Here is a 16,731-nt window from a genome sequence, read left to right as displayed (position 1 = left end):
CAGAGTTCAAAAAAGGCTGTGGTTTGGTACTTCGGTTACAGACTTTTAGCACTCGTCATGTCCATCTTGGTTATGTAGAGACTGAAAGTGATCTCGGCACAGTTGTATGACCTTAATGTAATTGTCGTTAACAACAGCAGCATCCTGACATGATTTTCAATAATCTGCTTGGAGAGATCTCTCTCATGCCGCAGCGTCGTCGTCTTCTTCCGACATGGATGCTGACCTGATTGCTGCCTGTCTGCTTATCCTGAACCCTGATCACAAGGTACCAAAAGAGCCCTGGGATTCTTGCGGTGGTCACTGTCTCTGGGTGGGATGTGTTTTTCCTTAGCTGCTGCTGATCTTGAGGTGCAGGTGAACCCTCTGGTACTCACCTACTGAACAGAGAGAAATGGAAATTTCAGTCGCTGAGGCTTTGCTGGAGAAGTTGAAGAATGGAAATTTCTCACCTTTTCCCATCTTTCTCGCTTCTGCCTGTAAACCAAAATTTAAATTTTTAAACTTAAATTTAAAGTTAATTTTAAGGTTTTATCACTAAAGTTTATTTTTCAGCCTTAGCTTTTAGATCATTAGAAATATGTATATGAAAGTTTTATTCACAAATTATTTTTTTCTTGCAAATATGTTGTTCAGACAATCTGTTTAATGGTTCATAGAAACTGGATGAAGCATTGACAGCAGTGTCGTCTGGTTGTTTACCTGATATGACCTTCCACTATGATCTTCTCCTACAGTAACCAGCATGTGTGCAATACTCAAAGAAAATTGTCAGAGAACTGCAGCAGACACACACGCTGAACATCCTGGATAGCTTCACAAATTATTTGGACGCTATTAAGCGTTAATTGATACTTAATTGATGCGTGTGAATTGAGTTTTTTTTCCTTAAAAAAAATCATCGGGGCACATCTTGCACTTATATGATCAGTTTAGCGAATTACATGTGATGGAGTATAGAGGATTAGCCTGGGACACTATAACTTTTGAACAACAGCTCCGACCAATCGGAGTAAATGTCAAAAATCAGTTGACAGGGCAAAGCCCACCTTTGCAGCCGCAAGTTAAAACTGGCGATTCAACAATGGTGAAACAGGATCCACCAAGTACCCTGCTGATCTAACCTGCAAAGGTTGAAATAGAGGATCCTGTATTGAGAATCATTTCAGTTCTTTGTCAAGAATCTGGTATCACTTTTTCAGCTTGATCTTCAACTAGTTCCTGCGACCCAGTGGCAGACAAAGCTCCTGACCTCCACCATCTCCATGATACCATATTATCATGACAATCTTTTGGCCCTTTAAATCATCTCAATGTCAAAAATAATGATCCCAATCTCCACTCATAATGGTATTTCACAAACCAACTTCTTTACACAAGGAGCTAATATCAGGGATTATTCCTCCTCCAGAGTTTCTAATAATGGAATCACCTACAAAATCCTTTAACAGGGCGGAAGGATCCTTGGCTCCACCATACTTAAGAAATTTGTCCCTAAGTGCACTACCTGTGCTGTGGGATAATGGATCATCTTGGCATACTTCTTGCCATATAGTTGTGGCAAAACATCTAGCATAAAGATAGCTATAATAGCCTGCAATAATGTTGAAATAAAGAACAGTGGTTATGAAAATCGAAGCATGGAATTTCCTTGTAGAACTATAGAAATCTTACCAGCACCGTAATTTATAAGATGAGTGAATCTAGAATGCCAGTGTGTGCCTTCTACAAATTTCCAACTTGTATGCTTTCTCCTCAAATCAGCTACAGTAGAAATTGTGTCCATTGGCTTGGATCCTTGCTCTCCAAACAAAGTCAAGTCCATTATAGAATAGAAAATCTGGGGAAGGAAGGCAAAATAGTCAATAACACAAAGTGAAGGAACGCCACATATATGGACAAAAAAAAGGTCGAATCCAATTGTTAGAGATAAGAAATAAGAGCTGTGACGAGAAGAAAACCTGACGCTGGAGCTCCATTGCTGGAAACATGTTCCGAGAAGCATTTAGTGCCTTTACCAGCTTTTCTGGTATCGGATCACCAGTTGTTTCATCAACAGCAAATTTCCTCAAAACACGATAATCCCATGCATAGAACCTGCAGTGTGGATTGAACTCAACTACTTATAAAGAAGGTATATAGCAAATGCTGCCGTATGTTGGATAAACCAAAATTAGATGCACTACTGAAGTGCTAATGGATAAAGTTTTATTTTGAGCAATGAGTCATACGTACTCAAAGAGGTTTGATGGAGTTTCAGCCACATCAAGGGCAACTCTAGTACCAGAGAAATGTTGATATTCCTGCAAATATCATTGTTCTGGCAGATAAGCAGTGCTGGAGTCATTGGAGAGGCCTAAATATTATAAAGAACAAGCGAAATACCGTTCTTGAGAGTAGAGAATGAAGAGCATGGCCAAACTCATGAAATAGAGTTTCAACATCCCAATGGTTAAGCCTGGCAGTTATTTTACTCGAACTTGAAAAGTTGCAAACTAAAGCAACGATCTGAAAAGCAACATAACTAGATTCTATTAATAAAAAAGAATGAAATGAATTGACAGCATGTATCGTAGATATTGTTTTTCTTTACTTCTAAGCATCATTTACATACTGTCAGAAGTTCTTGATCTACGTTGAACAAAGAGAGAGTAAACCTAAATAAGGTACACAAAAGCCTTAGACCTTGTTCTTGTTTAATTTCAATATTTGGTTTTTAAAAGGTACAGAATGATGTGTTCCACATTTTTGTAAACAGCCAAAGTACTGTGAAAAATACAAAACAAACCTAAAGAGTAATTCCACATCAATTTGGAAATGCCGATTCCCTTGTTATTCATGAAATAAAAAGAGTAAATTGCGCTACCGGTGCACAAACTTGTGAGGTGGGTGCAATTTAGTACATAAACTTATAAACCGCTCACTTCGATGCACAAATTTGTCTAATGAATGCAAACCAAAGCCACAAGGACATGCTATGACTAATTTCACTAAATTAAACATTGATTAGGATCTCATGTAGGCACATATGTCAAGGTAATGTCATATACATATGTACACGCTCGATCAAACATAGAGTAAGTTATTTTATGTACTTCTTATATACAAGATATAAAGGGAGTATGAAATAAATACAAAAATGGAAATAAAAAAAAATACAAAGTATACATGAAGGCTATTTGCACATATGACATTTCAAATCCTAATATGCACATTTGACATCCTAATCAACTCTAACTCAACATAATTTGTCACAATTTGTTGTTTTGGACTTGGTTCACACGCACCAAACAAGTTTGAGCATTTTACGAATTTATGTATTAAATTGCACCCACCTGGCAAGTTTGTGTACCACCAAAGCAATTTTCTCAAATAAACATAAACAAGAGAACATACTGGAAGTTGGTAGTCTGAGTCTGACAATCGTCGCCCCCCTCTGATAGCAAAGTGAGCACACCCTGGATATTTACCCTTTCTGGAGTAGAGATCAAGATACATAAATCCTAAATCACCCTGCTCATTAAGAAGATGAGGTCAACAGTGGGTGCACACTAGTAGTAGTAACTAGGATCCTTGGTTAGACCACCCCTTAGAAGAATCCAATTGATCATGTATGCATTACAAAGAATTTGGGGACTGATAATTGTAATGCAAAAATATACATTTTATTAAGAAATACCTTTAGATCTAATAGCTTTGAATCATTTTTTTCTCCGAATAGCATAACATTTTATGATATCTTAGTACCAACTTGAATGGCATTGGTGGTAGATAAATCTGTAACAGATTCCTGTCATACTTCTTCTAGTTGTTCAAGTTCTATGGTATTTACACTGCACAAATAGGATATGAGTACATGGCCAATTCTCAGACAGGATATGTTTGACTGCACAGAACATATACAGGTGTATTAACCAGTAACCGCAGAATGTCAATTTTGTAGTTTGCCTACTTAGCTATCATTCAAAAGTTATTTCTGGTATTTGTCGATTTTGATTTTAGTAACAAAAACAGGATTGCTGTGATTGGTATCTGGCATACTCATTTCCCTAAGAACTGTTCCTTGAGAAAGGAAACCTACTCATTGTCATGCATATAGTTACATGCTTTTGTAGATTTAGATTGGATAAGATGCAGTAGCTTACTATTTTTTTAGAACTAATAAACTAAGCTTAACACTATAATACCTCGTTAGGATGATGGAGAGACAACTTTATCACGTCTGGATGCCATGACTCTCCATCCCCCATAGGAATCTGATGGAACGTGGCACCAAATAATGATTCCACCAGCACGTTTAAGCCTTTTAGGCACTGGGACAATGGAAAGTATGCTGCGACTACCTGTTAGATATTTCAAATATGGCCAGAAAGGCAAAAGTTAAATATGTAATGATGTTAAAGGCATCACTGAACATTAACCTTTTTCATTGACATATATTAAATTATGAAGTAATTTGGTACTGTTTCTTGTCTTCAAATTATAATCAATTTAGTCCACAATTACCAAATTTAGGTTGCATTTGGCTTCTGTCAACCTATGGTTTTGAATTTACATAAAGATCTAGGTTGTGATCTAAATAACATGTTACGAGTAGTTCAACTATATTTTTATGCTCATCGCCACAAAAATTAGCACATACTGAGACATCCAAGCCATGTGCAGATGATTTCATCATTCCAATAAAGTAATCCTCATCCCAGGGTTCAAGATTAGCACTCTTTTCATTGCATACTGTTCTCTTGAAGTCCTGTATACTCTTAATTTCCTGCAAAGAGGGTACTATCAACAGAGAGAGACTAGTGGTTGGATATAATATTCAATGAATAATGTCAAATTATCCAAGCAGCAATGAAGCTGACTCCCTTGCATACCTCGTCAGCTTTGTGTCTAACTGTGTCACTCAAATCGTTGAGAAATGACATGACAACATCTACAGATGCAGCCATATTAGGACGAATAGCAAAGTCACCATATGATTTGCATCCCATAGTCTGGCAAAAGGGACAAGAATAAGAAAACAGTCTAGCTTGTCCTGGAATAGCAGTAGATACTGAAAAATATTCATTCATCTACCCACAAGTTAATAATGTGATCAGTGCCATGGTTTTTTGTGAACATACTTAGAAACTCGATGAGAATAAGAAATGCAACTTGTACTAAATTTTTGGTCTAATTGGTCCCAGCAGATAAGACCCAAGCAAAACCATTTACAGAAAGGCAAGCTGCAGGCTGCAGCACATTTTACTACAAAAGGAAGAGGGCAGGCCATCCACTTAACTCTCACTGGATCCTATGCTGTGAGATAAGGAAGTTCAACATGTCACATCTAGCATAGATATTTGCTAAAGACAAACACAATGAAGCCCATATATGTCATCCAGGGCCCTTTGGGAAGGAACATTGATTCTTCATCCAAAAATTCTGGACTAAATCAACAAAATGGCCTTCCATTAGCTAGGAATATTGTCCACGGAATGCCAACTCAATTTTTTAATTCCTCAACTACATGGTTGAAACCTTTGACTGAAGATACTATATACTTGAAATAATTTACCAGATATTGGTGCATACAAGAATGCATGTTAAACAAGCTATTTCAAGTAAACCTAACCATAGCTTAACCCTCATATCTTCTCTGTATTACAAAAAATGCATAGTTAACAGTACACCATTTATTGTAGTTTATAATAATAATAAAGGCAAATTTAAAACAATGACAGAAGAGCCTCTATTTCCTTCGAGGCAATAACATGAAAAACAAATACCTTTGCAAGCTCGTCGCGTGCACTTATAAGTTTGTCAAGTACTGCAATGTTTTCACAGGGTTCAGAGTTTCCTACCATGTATGCATGTCTCCTGATCTTTGGAAATGTTAGATTGATAACATACAACACATTGACAACTAATGATTGGTGAGTTGAATAAAGGGAACATACTTCCTCATCTGAGACCCATCTCAGAGCTGTTGATAGAGTTCCTGAATCAGTAACTATCCTAAGACCCTTTTGCTTTGTAGTGTCCGTTTGTTTTCTTTGTTCCTCATCACCCCAAGGTTTGATACGGTGAATGGATTTGAAATGGCGTTGCATATTTCTTGGAATGCGTGAAGCTGGATATATATCCACAAAACCAGGTTTGTTCATAACATTTTCACTGAACCTGGCACAGAAAATATGGGTAAGTTCACTAGCAACATGAAAAATTATACATTTTAGAACCTCATATCAGCACGCATTGCATGAATTACAATTCACATAATCACAGGTACAAAAACAGGAAAGCCATAATGGAACCATGCAGTTAAACTGACTAAAAAAGATAAACTAATAGAGATCCTTATAAACAATTCAGAATGACGTTTGAAGACAGATCATTCACGAATACACTTATAAGCCACATGCATATTGTATGTGCATTGGCGATCCAACATCATTTCTCGCATTTCTAATGATAATGGAAAATACATTAAATAAATGCATCATTGACAAGATAGATATACACCTTAGCCTCATACTTAATAGTCTCTACATGGACTAAACCATTTATATTAGTAATATGATGATAAGAGGATTACTAAGTATTTAGATTTAGTAGGTAATTCAAAAAATAAAACTTGATGGGGGGGGGGGGAATGACCGCCCACACAGCTTTTCATTAAGAAGAAGAAACCTCAACCAAACCAGCCGAGAAAGACCACGAACCCTAGCTCCTCATATATGGACTCGCACCCTATGGATCGGTCCTTAGCCCGTGCTTTAAGGCCCCTGCCCCATACGAGGGCCCACCCTTCGTAGGTCGATTCTTAACACATGTTTTTAGGGGCCAACAAGTGAACTTTTAACCAATCCTAAAATTCACTCCTGTGGTGAGTCAAACTCAGGACCTAGGCCGTGTTCGGTAGGGAGGAAGATAAGTTAACTTATCCGGCGCAAAAAACATAGTAATAGATTAGTACATGATTAATTAATTATTAATTATTAAAAAATATGAAGAGACTAATATGATTTTTTAAAGCAACTTTCCTATAGAATTTTTTTGCAAAAAATACACCGTTTAGCAGTTCGGGAAGCATGCGCGTGGAAAACGAGGATGATAAGATATCTAATCAAGCCTGCCGAACGCGGCCCTAGAGGTGCTACTTGAGCCACTCTAACCGCTGGGCTACATGCCCTTTTCGCTAATTTGATCCTGCTATTTTTAAGCATTGTAACAGAATAGCTATACAACAAAGGAGGCAGTAAGACAGTTTGACACACATCTGTACAGGCTCTGTGCAGTCAATCAAGCTCAAAAATGATACTATGTTTTCAAACAGAAGCATCCCTACTGATCAATATTAAGTTATTAACTCTAGACCACATAAAAAATATATCTTGCCAGCTAGCAAATGTCACCAAATAAAGAGATCACTTGTTGACAGGCGATAGTAAGTTGCAGACATGCAACCGGAACAAAGAATGAAAAGCCAATATAAACAGTTCAACAACAAAAAGATTATGACAGCCACTGAATTATACAATTCATGTACCTACTTTCGACCCAACTGGGCAATCTCAAGGTTCAGATGATTAACATGGTCGAGTTTATCTGCCATGGAAGAAATTATGTTTTTAGAAACAGTCAGTGGGAAACAACAAGCATAGTATAGCTCTCGTATGGCAACCTTTAGGAAGATGAATTCCCCCCTTCTCAAAGTCAACACGCAAGGTCGTTGCTGCCCTTCGAGCTTCTTCTGTGAGCAGGACACCTTCGCTCTCAGCTTTAAGTATTGCATTGTACAAAGTAGTATTGGTATTCAGGTACTGCATAGTGTTACAGAAGAAGTGAAATCTAATGGTTCTGTCTTGGGTCAGTTCACTCAGTTATCTCCCTTGGTTTTTTTCCTCAAACCAAACAATTTGGGTAAACAACATTCATGTTATCAAGCTTACTTGAAGATGCTCATAAATCCTCATTGATGCCTTATCTGCCTCATCCATAAACTCCCTGAGACAAAGTACATGTGTAATTGGTCAGAACTAAAACCCGTTGTTCCAGTGTATAATATTTCGGTAAGTATCAAACCATCATGCACTCACCTATCTGGGTGCGTGTTCCTGCACAATTCTGCAGAGTCAATAACTGAACAGACCTAACCAAATCACCAAGTATAAAACGCATCACTACCCCCATTCCAACTCAGCCACAAATTCAAATTTCACTAGCAAGAGAGCAAGTAGGCTACAGTGTTCGATATCTCGTCCATGGCGCGGACAATCTCCGCGGACGGCGGCAGCCGGGCGATGTAGGCCACGAGTTCGTCGGACCTGCGCGTTTGAGCAATACAATTTCAGTAAACCCAGCAGCCAATGTTCGGTTCCGGGCGACGAGGCGAGGGAGACGCTGGAAGGTTCAGGGCGTTTAGCACCTCCACCCCCTTACCTCTCGATAGCGTCGTCGACGAAGCGGCGGAAGCCCCTGGCCGTGCGCAGCACATCGAAGCCGTACAGCCCAGTCCCCGGCCTCGCCGCGGCGGCGGCGGCGGCGGTGGTGGAGAAGGCCGCCACCGCGGCGCGGCGGATTCGGGCCGCGCGAGAGAGCATTGCGGGAGGCGCTCAGTTGATTCGCCCCGACGGCTCCACGTCTCCAGACCTCGCCGCCGCCGCCGCCGCTCGCCGGACCATTGGGGGGGGGGGGGGGGGGAGAGGAAGGGGATGGGGCGGTGGGGCCGGGGGTTTGTGAGAAGGAATGTAAAATCCTGCTGTTTGGGGGTGTTTTGTGAAAATATCCCCTTCGCATTCTCTCCTGAATCCATAACGGCCGCCTACGGTTCATCCACCGGTTACGACTAGGGGTAGGCGAATGGCTGGGTCCTGGGGCTCGGTGGAATTTTGACATCCTGGCTCTTTTAAAAAGCTTATTTTATAAATAGATTCGTGAAAAAACTTATTGTATAAATAGTTTTTTTTGACCGCGCCGACGTCATTGGCATCGTCGTTGTATAGAGGACGGCGCCAATGACATTAGCGCCGTACTCCAAATGATTTTGTTGAGTTCGTGTGGCAGGAGGACGGCGCCAATGTCATTGGTGTCGTCCTATACAACGACGGCGTCAATGACGTTGGCGTGGTCAAAAATATCTATCTGTGTAACAAGTTTTTTAACGGGTCTATTTATAAAATAAGTTTTTTAAAATGGCCAAAAATGCGAAAATTGCAGCTAGGGCTCGACTCTGATTTGAACTAGTAACTTTTGTGGGTATAAAAACGAAAATAGTACATTGTTCGAGGACCTATTTGAAAATAATCCGGGTGGGCTTTTCTGTACTCGATGTGGGCCGCCATTCTTGGTCCATAGGATGACAATAAGCCCAGCAAGGGTTCGCTGACATTGGTGAATGACGACGATATAATTAATATTTGGAAAATTTGCAAACATACCATTAAAATTTTGTAAAGTTAGAGATATGTTATTGGTATCTCAATGGCATATGGAGCCTGTATGAGTCAATGACATGTAAGTCAATATGACATATCTCTAATTTTACAAAATTATAATGGCATCCTTGCAATTTTTCCTTAATATTTTGGGTACAAGCAAATATACACTCAAATCTTTTTTGCTTCTGTCTATATTTATAAGCCAAAATATAAATTTTAAATTTAGATTTAATTTTGTGACTTTTTGTCGAAATTTATTTTTCAACCTTAACTTTTAGGTCGCAAAGAATAAATGTATAAAATATTTATTCATAAATTATTTTAGTTTGTAAAGATGTTGTTTGTTTTTTTTTCATGCAATCACCCGTAACGATCGTCTTTAAAAAAAAACATCCCACCTGGTTTTACCATCGTCAATCTAAACCACTTGTGTTTGATCCAACGGATCACAACGACTCACGGAGGATGAGATGGAAAGCAGTGGGGGAGAATCCCCTCAATTTTTTTTTTAAACACAGAGGGGAATAAATCCCCTCGAAATCACAGGTAATTGAAGCTAGCATGGCAAATTATTGTATTTCACAATTACATCGAAAAAAAAGCATGTTGATTAGAAGATAACAATTCATCCATTAATATGCTTTGATCAGGCCAGTTCTAAGTACAGCAGCACAACACAACGAAGAAAACAGCGAGGGAATATTCAGGCTCCAGGAACAGGAAGCAACTCTACTACAGACACTGCGACATTGATACACAGCAAAACGATTCCTCATCAAGCACACGATGAGTAACATCACCAAGCAAACAACACCGTACATGCATCATGCGAAATCCTCTACTGCAGGATGACGAACAGCATCTCTGGTGGTTGGTGGAACCAAAATTTCTTATGCCAATACAGACCACAAGGCTAGGAACAAGCTCATCAGTCCAGGAAGACCAGCTGACACAGTGCGATGGCCGGCGTTTTTGCTACCTGATGGAGAGGATGCAATCAATATCAAGAATTGTAAGGTACAAAAATTAAGTGTTTTTTGTGATGTTAAATGCATAGTCAATGTATTTTCATTATGCGGACAACTCGAATAAACTTTTAATTTTTAGTTGTTTTATATGGAAGGAAAAATACCACATTGGCAGAATGAGATTTTTGTTACCCTTTATGTTGGTAATTTAGACCCAATAACTCTCTAAAGAAAGAAGAACCAACGTTTGCAATCTCTGAACAGCAAACACAATACTGATCATAGCAATTCTGCAATTTAGAAGAATTTGACACAGCAACTTCGTCTTTAGCGCGAGGGAAAATGGAAAACATCATCACTAGCGAACTGACTGACAGCAGTAGGAAGTATAAATATGACTCCGTAATAGCATGCCAGATGCCCAGATCAATACAAACTGTCCCAGTTAAATATTGAGTAGCTTCTTTTAATGATGCTAGTTAGGCTGAGCACCAAGTGTTTGGTTGGCTTGCCGACTTAAGATGGCACATCTTCAAATAAATTTGTGCAGACAAAACTAACTCCTACTTTGTGCAGCATTTATTATCTGTCTTAACTGGTATGATTTTTGCACTATAAACATTTTATAAACTAGGTATTTTACGATGCTCTCTACCATACCAATAGTATAATTAATCTAGACCGTTTATTTTTTATAATAAAATATATCAGATCTATTTATACCACCATATCAACTACTGGTAGTAGAACTCTATATCAACGGTCGAGATTCTTGCGCCGACGATAATACTACTAGTGGAGAGCACTGTAGCCAACCTCTTTATAAACAGGTATCATGCGGCAGTGATGAGTCTTCATTTCATATGATTCTGCAAAACTCTAGTCCACAGTAATCCTTGGGACCATGTATAATAAATGTCCAGGAATACACAGTTCATTCATCTATTTAATTAACTGGGGCATAAGTATGAATGCTTCGGTTTTCAATAGACCCATCTCCAAGTTCACATCAAATAGAAATTGAGTAATTTGTTTCTACGGGACTATCTAATATGACTTGATCAATATGCTACTGCAGTTCTAATTGAAATTCATAGTACCGAAAATTATCTGATCAGATGAAAAGTTTCAGGAAGTAAGGTAGAGCAAGCAAATTTAAGGTTTAAAGAGCTATGCATGTTTATCTTGAGAAAGCCCATACTACCTGGAGGAGAGTTCGTGGGAGAATTTCCTGCAAATTGTCATTGTAGGGAACTTATCAGAGAACCATACAAGCTATGAGTTAAAACTATCTGAAGAAAAGATTAGTTATTGCAAATATGAAAGAATAAAATGACAGTTGGCCAAATACAACAGATATAAATAACGAACTGCAAGGATTCCTGACGTGACCTCAAAAAATGAAATTGGAAATGCTGTTTGGTAAAAGTTACCAGCACAGACAGTGCTAACCCATTCCAGATTAAAGTTTCATGATTCCATTTCATCAAGTCAAAGAAATTAGCCATTTTCCTAATTGGTCTGTAAACAATATCCAAAATGTGAAATGGCTACAATACTATACCCAAGACTGGGCTGGGACTAATCATTCATCTAATTTTATACCCAAGGCATGGTATTATAATGAAGGGCGAACTGGTATAATCTGACACCATAGAGTCTTCAGATTAAATAAGCTAATTACAGGACAAGACTGGGGAGGCAAAAAAAGGGAATCAGCTGGATGCCTCCAAATTTCTGGTCTTACACCTCTATGTTTTTCTTTGTTTCATTTTTGACCTGATGGAGACGGAAACGCAAGGCCAAACTTCCCTACGCAACCAGAAAAAAAAAAAACATTCACGCCAGCCTTCTTCAAATTTGTGTTAATTACATCTAGGAGTAAATACTATTTATCACTACTAGCAGGTATGACACAATAACAGTTTACGCGGCATTTAGTGTAAAGAAAATCTAATTGTATTTACTTCTTCAGCCACAGTGCAGTGACTTTGATGTGCAAGTGCAAACACCAACCAGGCAACAATGCATTAGGAAGAACAAGGCCTCACATTTAGTCAGTGTAGAAACAGTTAAATCATGCTTTAATTTTTGGATGAATTAGATCATGGTGGTAATTTCTATCAAAATAACATTTTTTTCTGCTGTTTAAAGAAGAGGAGGAGGTAAATAATCAGGTTAATTACCGGGGCACATGCTGGTGGTCTCGCTGATGCCGCAGCGCTTGGAGAGGCGGAGGGCGTCGGTGATGTTGATGTTGAAGGCTTTGAAGATCTCCGGCGAGGCGTAGAGGTCGCAGAGGCACTTGAGCTCGCTCTTCACCGCCTCCTTGAGCGGGTCGCAGCAGGCGGCCGGCGGCGTGTCCGTCCCGTTCATGTACTGCGCGCACGGCACCAGCTTCGCCGCGCAGCTCGGCGTGCTTGGCGACTGCGCCGCCGCCAGCGAGGCCACCATCGCCACCACCATGGCCACCGCCGCCGCCGCCGCCGCCGCCGTTGGCATCCGCGTCGCCATCTCTCTCTCCGATTTCTCGTGGGCAGCGGGCAAAGGTGGTGCCTTTTTCTTCTTCTTTTTCTAAACGCGCATTACACTTGGCGGTAGGTGTGTGTGTGTGTGGAGCGTTTGCTTTATAGAAAAGAGGAATTTTGTTGTACAGATCTTGAGGGTATCAGCACTTGTACTTTTCAGGTTCGGTTAGTTTTTGGGAATTGGCATCCAAGAATTTTAGAGCAAGTAAGAAAACACAATCCAATTTTCTACTATGCTCGTTCAAAAATAAGATCATTTTGTCAAGCTGTTTGTGAGGTTTGAATATTTTTTAACAAAAATGCTAACTAGAGGTGCGCCTGTTCAAACACTAGGCCAAGTATAAAAAAAGCCTAGCCAAAAAACCCAGGTCCAAGCCCAACTATTTAAAAAAATAAACAAAGCTCGGGCCTGGACCAACTCCTGGTCTTTCTCGGGTCCGACAAGACCTTTTCAGGTTTTTTAGACCTTGTTTTTTTTTTGGATTATTATAATCTAGCTTATTGAGTTAGGTTATTATAAATTGGAGGAGAATAATCCTCTATTTGTTGAGATTATTCCTAATAACCCAGTTTATAATAATCCTAAATAGAAACAAACAGGATCTAAGTTGCAAGCTTTTTCTTTCTCTAGATTATTAGAAACCTAGATTATTTAGTTTGCATAGCTAAAGTCTATAATGTCCTCAACTATTTTTTAAGCATACGATGGCAGGTCAGATAATTAATCAGAAGTAATCCAAGGTAGTGGGTCTTTTACCATCTAATAATAATAAAAAAGCTCCTCTTGATGAGCTTATCGGATTATACTAATCCATCATTCATTCAGATTATAATAAGCTATAAAAATAATCTCTTTATTTCTTTTAGCTTACTAATAATAAGCTAGATTATAATAAAGTATGAGGCCTTAGATTTTTCATAATTTGGTCTTTTTTTTCATGCTTCAATAGCTAGGCCCGGACTTGACCCAGTGGACTGTAGGGCCGGGCCACGCTTAGGCTTTTTCAGGCCGACAGGGCTGGGTCCTGTTTGAACATGGCTAGATAGAGCCTAGAGGACAGGCCGAATTTTTCGACATTTTCACGCCTACAATTTAATATTCAAGCAACAGAAGGCCTCCCAGAACACTTAAGATCTGATAATTACGTTGTAAGTTTCAACTTACATGCAATCAGTCCAAAGTGGAAACTGTAAATGGTCATTTTTTATGCTTTTTCCTAAGCGAAAGTGCAATGTTGATTGCAAAAATCTTCCATTTTGTTCCAACTTCTAACCGTAGTAAAAGTGCATTGCAACTGCATGGAAAACTGGAAAGAGATTACAGACAATTAGCCTGTCCACATCACATGATTAATGATCAAGAATGTAAGTATAGAACAGATTAAAATAAAATACTTCTATCAAATTCTACAATGGCTGGCCAAGGACGCTGCTCTGAACCTTCCAGTCAGTTGACTTCTGAATTCTGACCAAGTCTTAGGCCTGGAATACGAACAGCATCATATGGCCAAGGGACGGCATGAACTCCCTGAAACCTCTCAGATAGTCAGATCTTGACTTGAACAGTTGAACATTTGCTCCCAGACAAAGAAACAATTGCAAAGTTAATACTCCAAACTAGTAGGACATGGAAGCAGAGATGACATTGACATGTTGGAGGAACTGTGCCTTTGAACACTTCCAATGTGAATTTTCAGTAATTACCAGGTGAAGATTTGGACTGTGCGTTTGACCACTGTTGATGGACAAACCATACATGTAATTAAAAAGTGTGAAGTTATTATGGATTCCCCGTGAAAGTAGATTCAAATCCACCTGAAAATTTCTGAATCATCATGATCAAAACAAAATGTGTCACAAAGCTTTCAGCTACTCATGCTGTCTCGAATTCCTGTAATGATTCCTTCAGCTCCATCATAGTACTTGCCAAAATAAATTAGCAAAATCTATCTTCAGGTCCATCAGGTACGTGAAGGTAGATAAGCATAGTCATCCTTCATTATATGATGCAAATAAACAGCGCAAGAAAAACACAACTTTGCGAGTATGAATCCAGAAAGAGAACATTGCAACTACTACCAGATTTCTGCATAAAGTTCAACATCGTGCCTGCTATACTTGTCTTTCACTAAAGTGTCTAGGTGCTCTGTAATGGATAGGCCTTCTTCAGTTCAATCACCAATTCAAGAGGAAGTGGCTGTTTGGATTCATGGAATTTTCTGTCCCTCCTCACATTGGATATTTAAATATTAATTAGGAGTATTAAATATAGACTGATAACAAAAACTAATTGCATAAATAAAGGCTATTTCGTTAGACAAATTTTTAAAGCCTAATTAATACACGATTAGCAATTGTTTATTGTAGCATCACATTCGCTAATCATGGACTAATTAGGCTCAATAGATTCGTCTCGCGAAATAGTTCAGAGTGTGTGATGAGTTTTGTTAATAGTCTATATTTAATACTTCTAATTGGTGTCTAAACATTTGATGTAGCAGCTACTAAAAAAGTTATGGAAAAGTCTAAGAGCTTCCTTTTTATGCATAACTTTACATGCTTATTTACAGACTTACTCATCTCTTAACTTGCAACCTAAAACTGAAAATTGGTCAAGATGGTAGCTCGTCCCGTCAAAGTTTAACTGTAGAGATCAAATACAAGTACCGAGCAAGTGGAGACAGCTACATAAACTACATATGTAGAGACAACTCATAATCATTATAATTATCAGCTTATATCAGTAATCACATATATCGTATACCACATGGCTGCATCCAATAAATGCTTTTGTTGCCTGCTTAATCAGTGTGGTTTGGCAGGCTCATTAATATATAGCAGTAACCCTTGCTATAAGGGATAAAGCATGTGGACCACTATGAACAGGGCATGCTCATGCTGGCAAGTTAGGCATTTTAGTTCAAGAAATGGCCCAAACAAAAGCAGTGTAGTTGTTTTGGTTCTAAATAAAGACATTTCTGCTCTGTATTCGCAGTTGTTTATACAATGAAATTATGCTTCAGTTGATTATGAAATGACATGTAGTCTAGTAATTACAGTGACTTAAATAACACATCAGATCTTCAGAGGAGCATTAATTTTTTAGATCTCCTCCTCCTTTGTATTCGTACAGTAAGCTTGATGAGGCAGGCAGGCACCTTCCTTATCTCGTCTGTGGTACCAGTTAGTCCTGTTAATCAGGCAAATCTACAGAGGGCCATAAATGTTTCGAAAAAGTGCAACAGTTAATTGCATACATTTAACACAACTAGCTAAATATCCATTGCTACGGATTTAAATAAATTATAAGTTTTGAAAAAGAGCACCAGTTAATTACATACATTTAACATAAATAGATAAATATTCGTGTTTTGCTACGGATTAAAATAATACATGTTCTAATATTGCCTGGAACAAATTAGTTTGAGGTTATGGGGGATAATTTCGTCCTTGTAGATGTATTTGCATAGTAAAGTTATATTTTAGAGTTGAAATAAGATAGAACTTGTGTAGAATGATTATTTTGTAATATTAAACACATGAAGAAGTAGCTGGTAAAAACATGAAGTAATTAGTAAACAATACTCTAATACAACAAAGTTGGCAGAGTGGCAGATTCACTGCCCCACCGTTACCTTATTTTAAGAGTATAGAACATGCCTTTTATTGCCTGAAAAATGATGGATGAACTTATCATCACCTATGAATAAAATCCAAACTGAAATTCATATTGTGTTGAAATTATTAAAAAATGGAATGGATTGGAAAGTGGAAAAAAGACAAATACTACAGTTCACAGCAAACTTGTGTCCT

General features: G+C 38.5%; 2 protein-coding genes across 2 annotated transcripts; both read right to left on the bottom strand.

The window, feature by feature from the left end:
- Positions 1–786: 786 nt before the first annotated feature.
- LOC102717808 (mitochondrial intermediate peptidase, mitochondrial) lies at positions 787–8,702 on the bottom strand. The gene is made up of 17 exons (XM_006656338.3): positions 8,425–8,702; positions 8,228–8,309; positions 8,082–8,134; positions 7,935–7,989; positions 7,667–7,805; positions 7,536–7,590; positions 5,940–6,162; positions 5,769–5,864; positions 4,875–4,994; positions 4,643–4,768; positions 4,188–4,343; positions 3,397–3,513; positions 2,386–2,508; positions 2,236–2,303; positions 1,962–2,097; positions 1,675–1,840; positions 787–1,594 (listed from the first exon to the last, which is right to left on the bottom strand). Exons 1-17 carry the CDS (start codon positions 8,583–8,585, stop codon positions 1,356–1,358), a joined length of 2,115 nt encoding a protein of 704 aa, XP_006656401.3. The 5' UTR covers positions 8,586–8,702; the 3' UTR covers positions 787–1,355.
- Positions 8,703–10,028: 1,326 nt separating this feature from the next.
- Positions 10,029–13,004, bottom strand: LOC102715866 (non-specific lipid transfer protein GPI-anchored 7-like). The gene is made up of 3 exons (XM_015838341.2): positions 12,577–13,004; positions 11,595–11,621; positions 10,029–10,401 (listed from the first exon to the last, which is right to left on the bottom strand). Exons 1-3 carry the CDS (start codon positions 12,902–12,904, stop codon positions 10,313–10,315), a joined length of 444 nt encoding a protein of 147 aa, XP_015693827.2. The 5' UTR covers positions 12,905–13,004; the 3' UTR covers positions 10,029–10,312.
- Between the last annotated feature and the right edge of the window lie 3,727 nt (positions 13,005–16,731).

Source organism: Oryza brachyantha, chromosome 6, assembly GCF_000231095.2.
Source record: "Oryza brachyantha chromosome 6, ObraRS2, whole genome shotgun sequence".
Taxonomy (NCBI): Eukaryota; Viridiplantae; Streptophyta; class Magnoliopsida; order Poales; family Poaceae; genus Oryza; species Oryza brachyantha.
The sequence above is the reverse complement of the archived record's forward strand: the minus strand, read 5'-3'. Positions and strand labels throughout refer to the sequence as shown.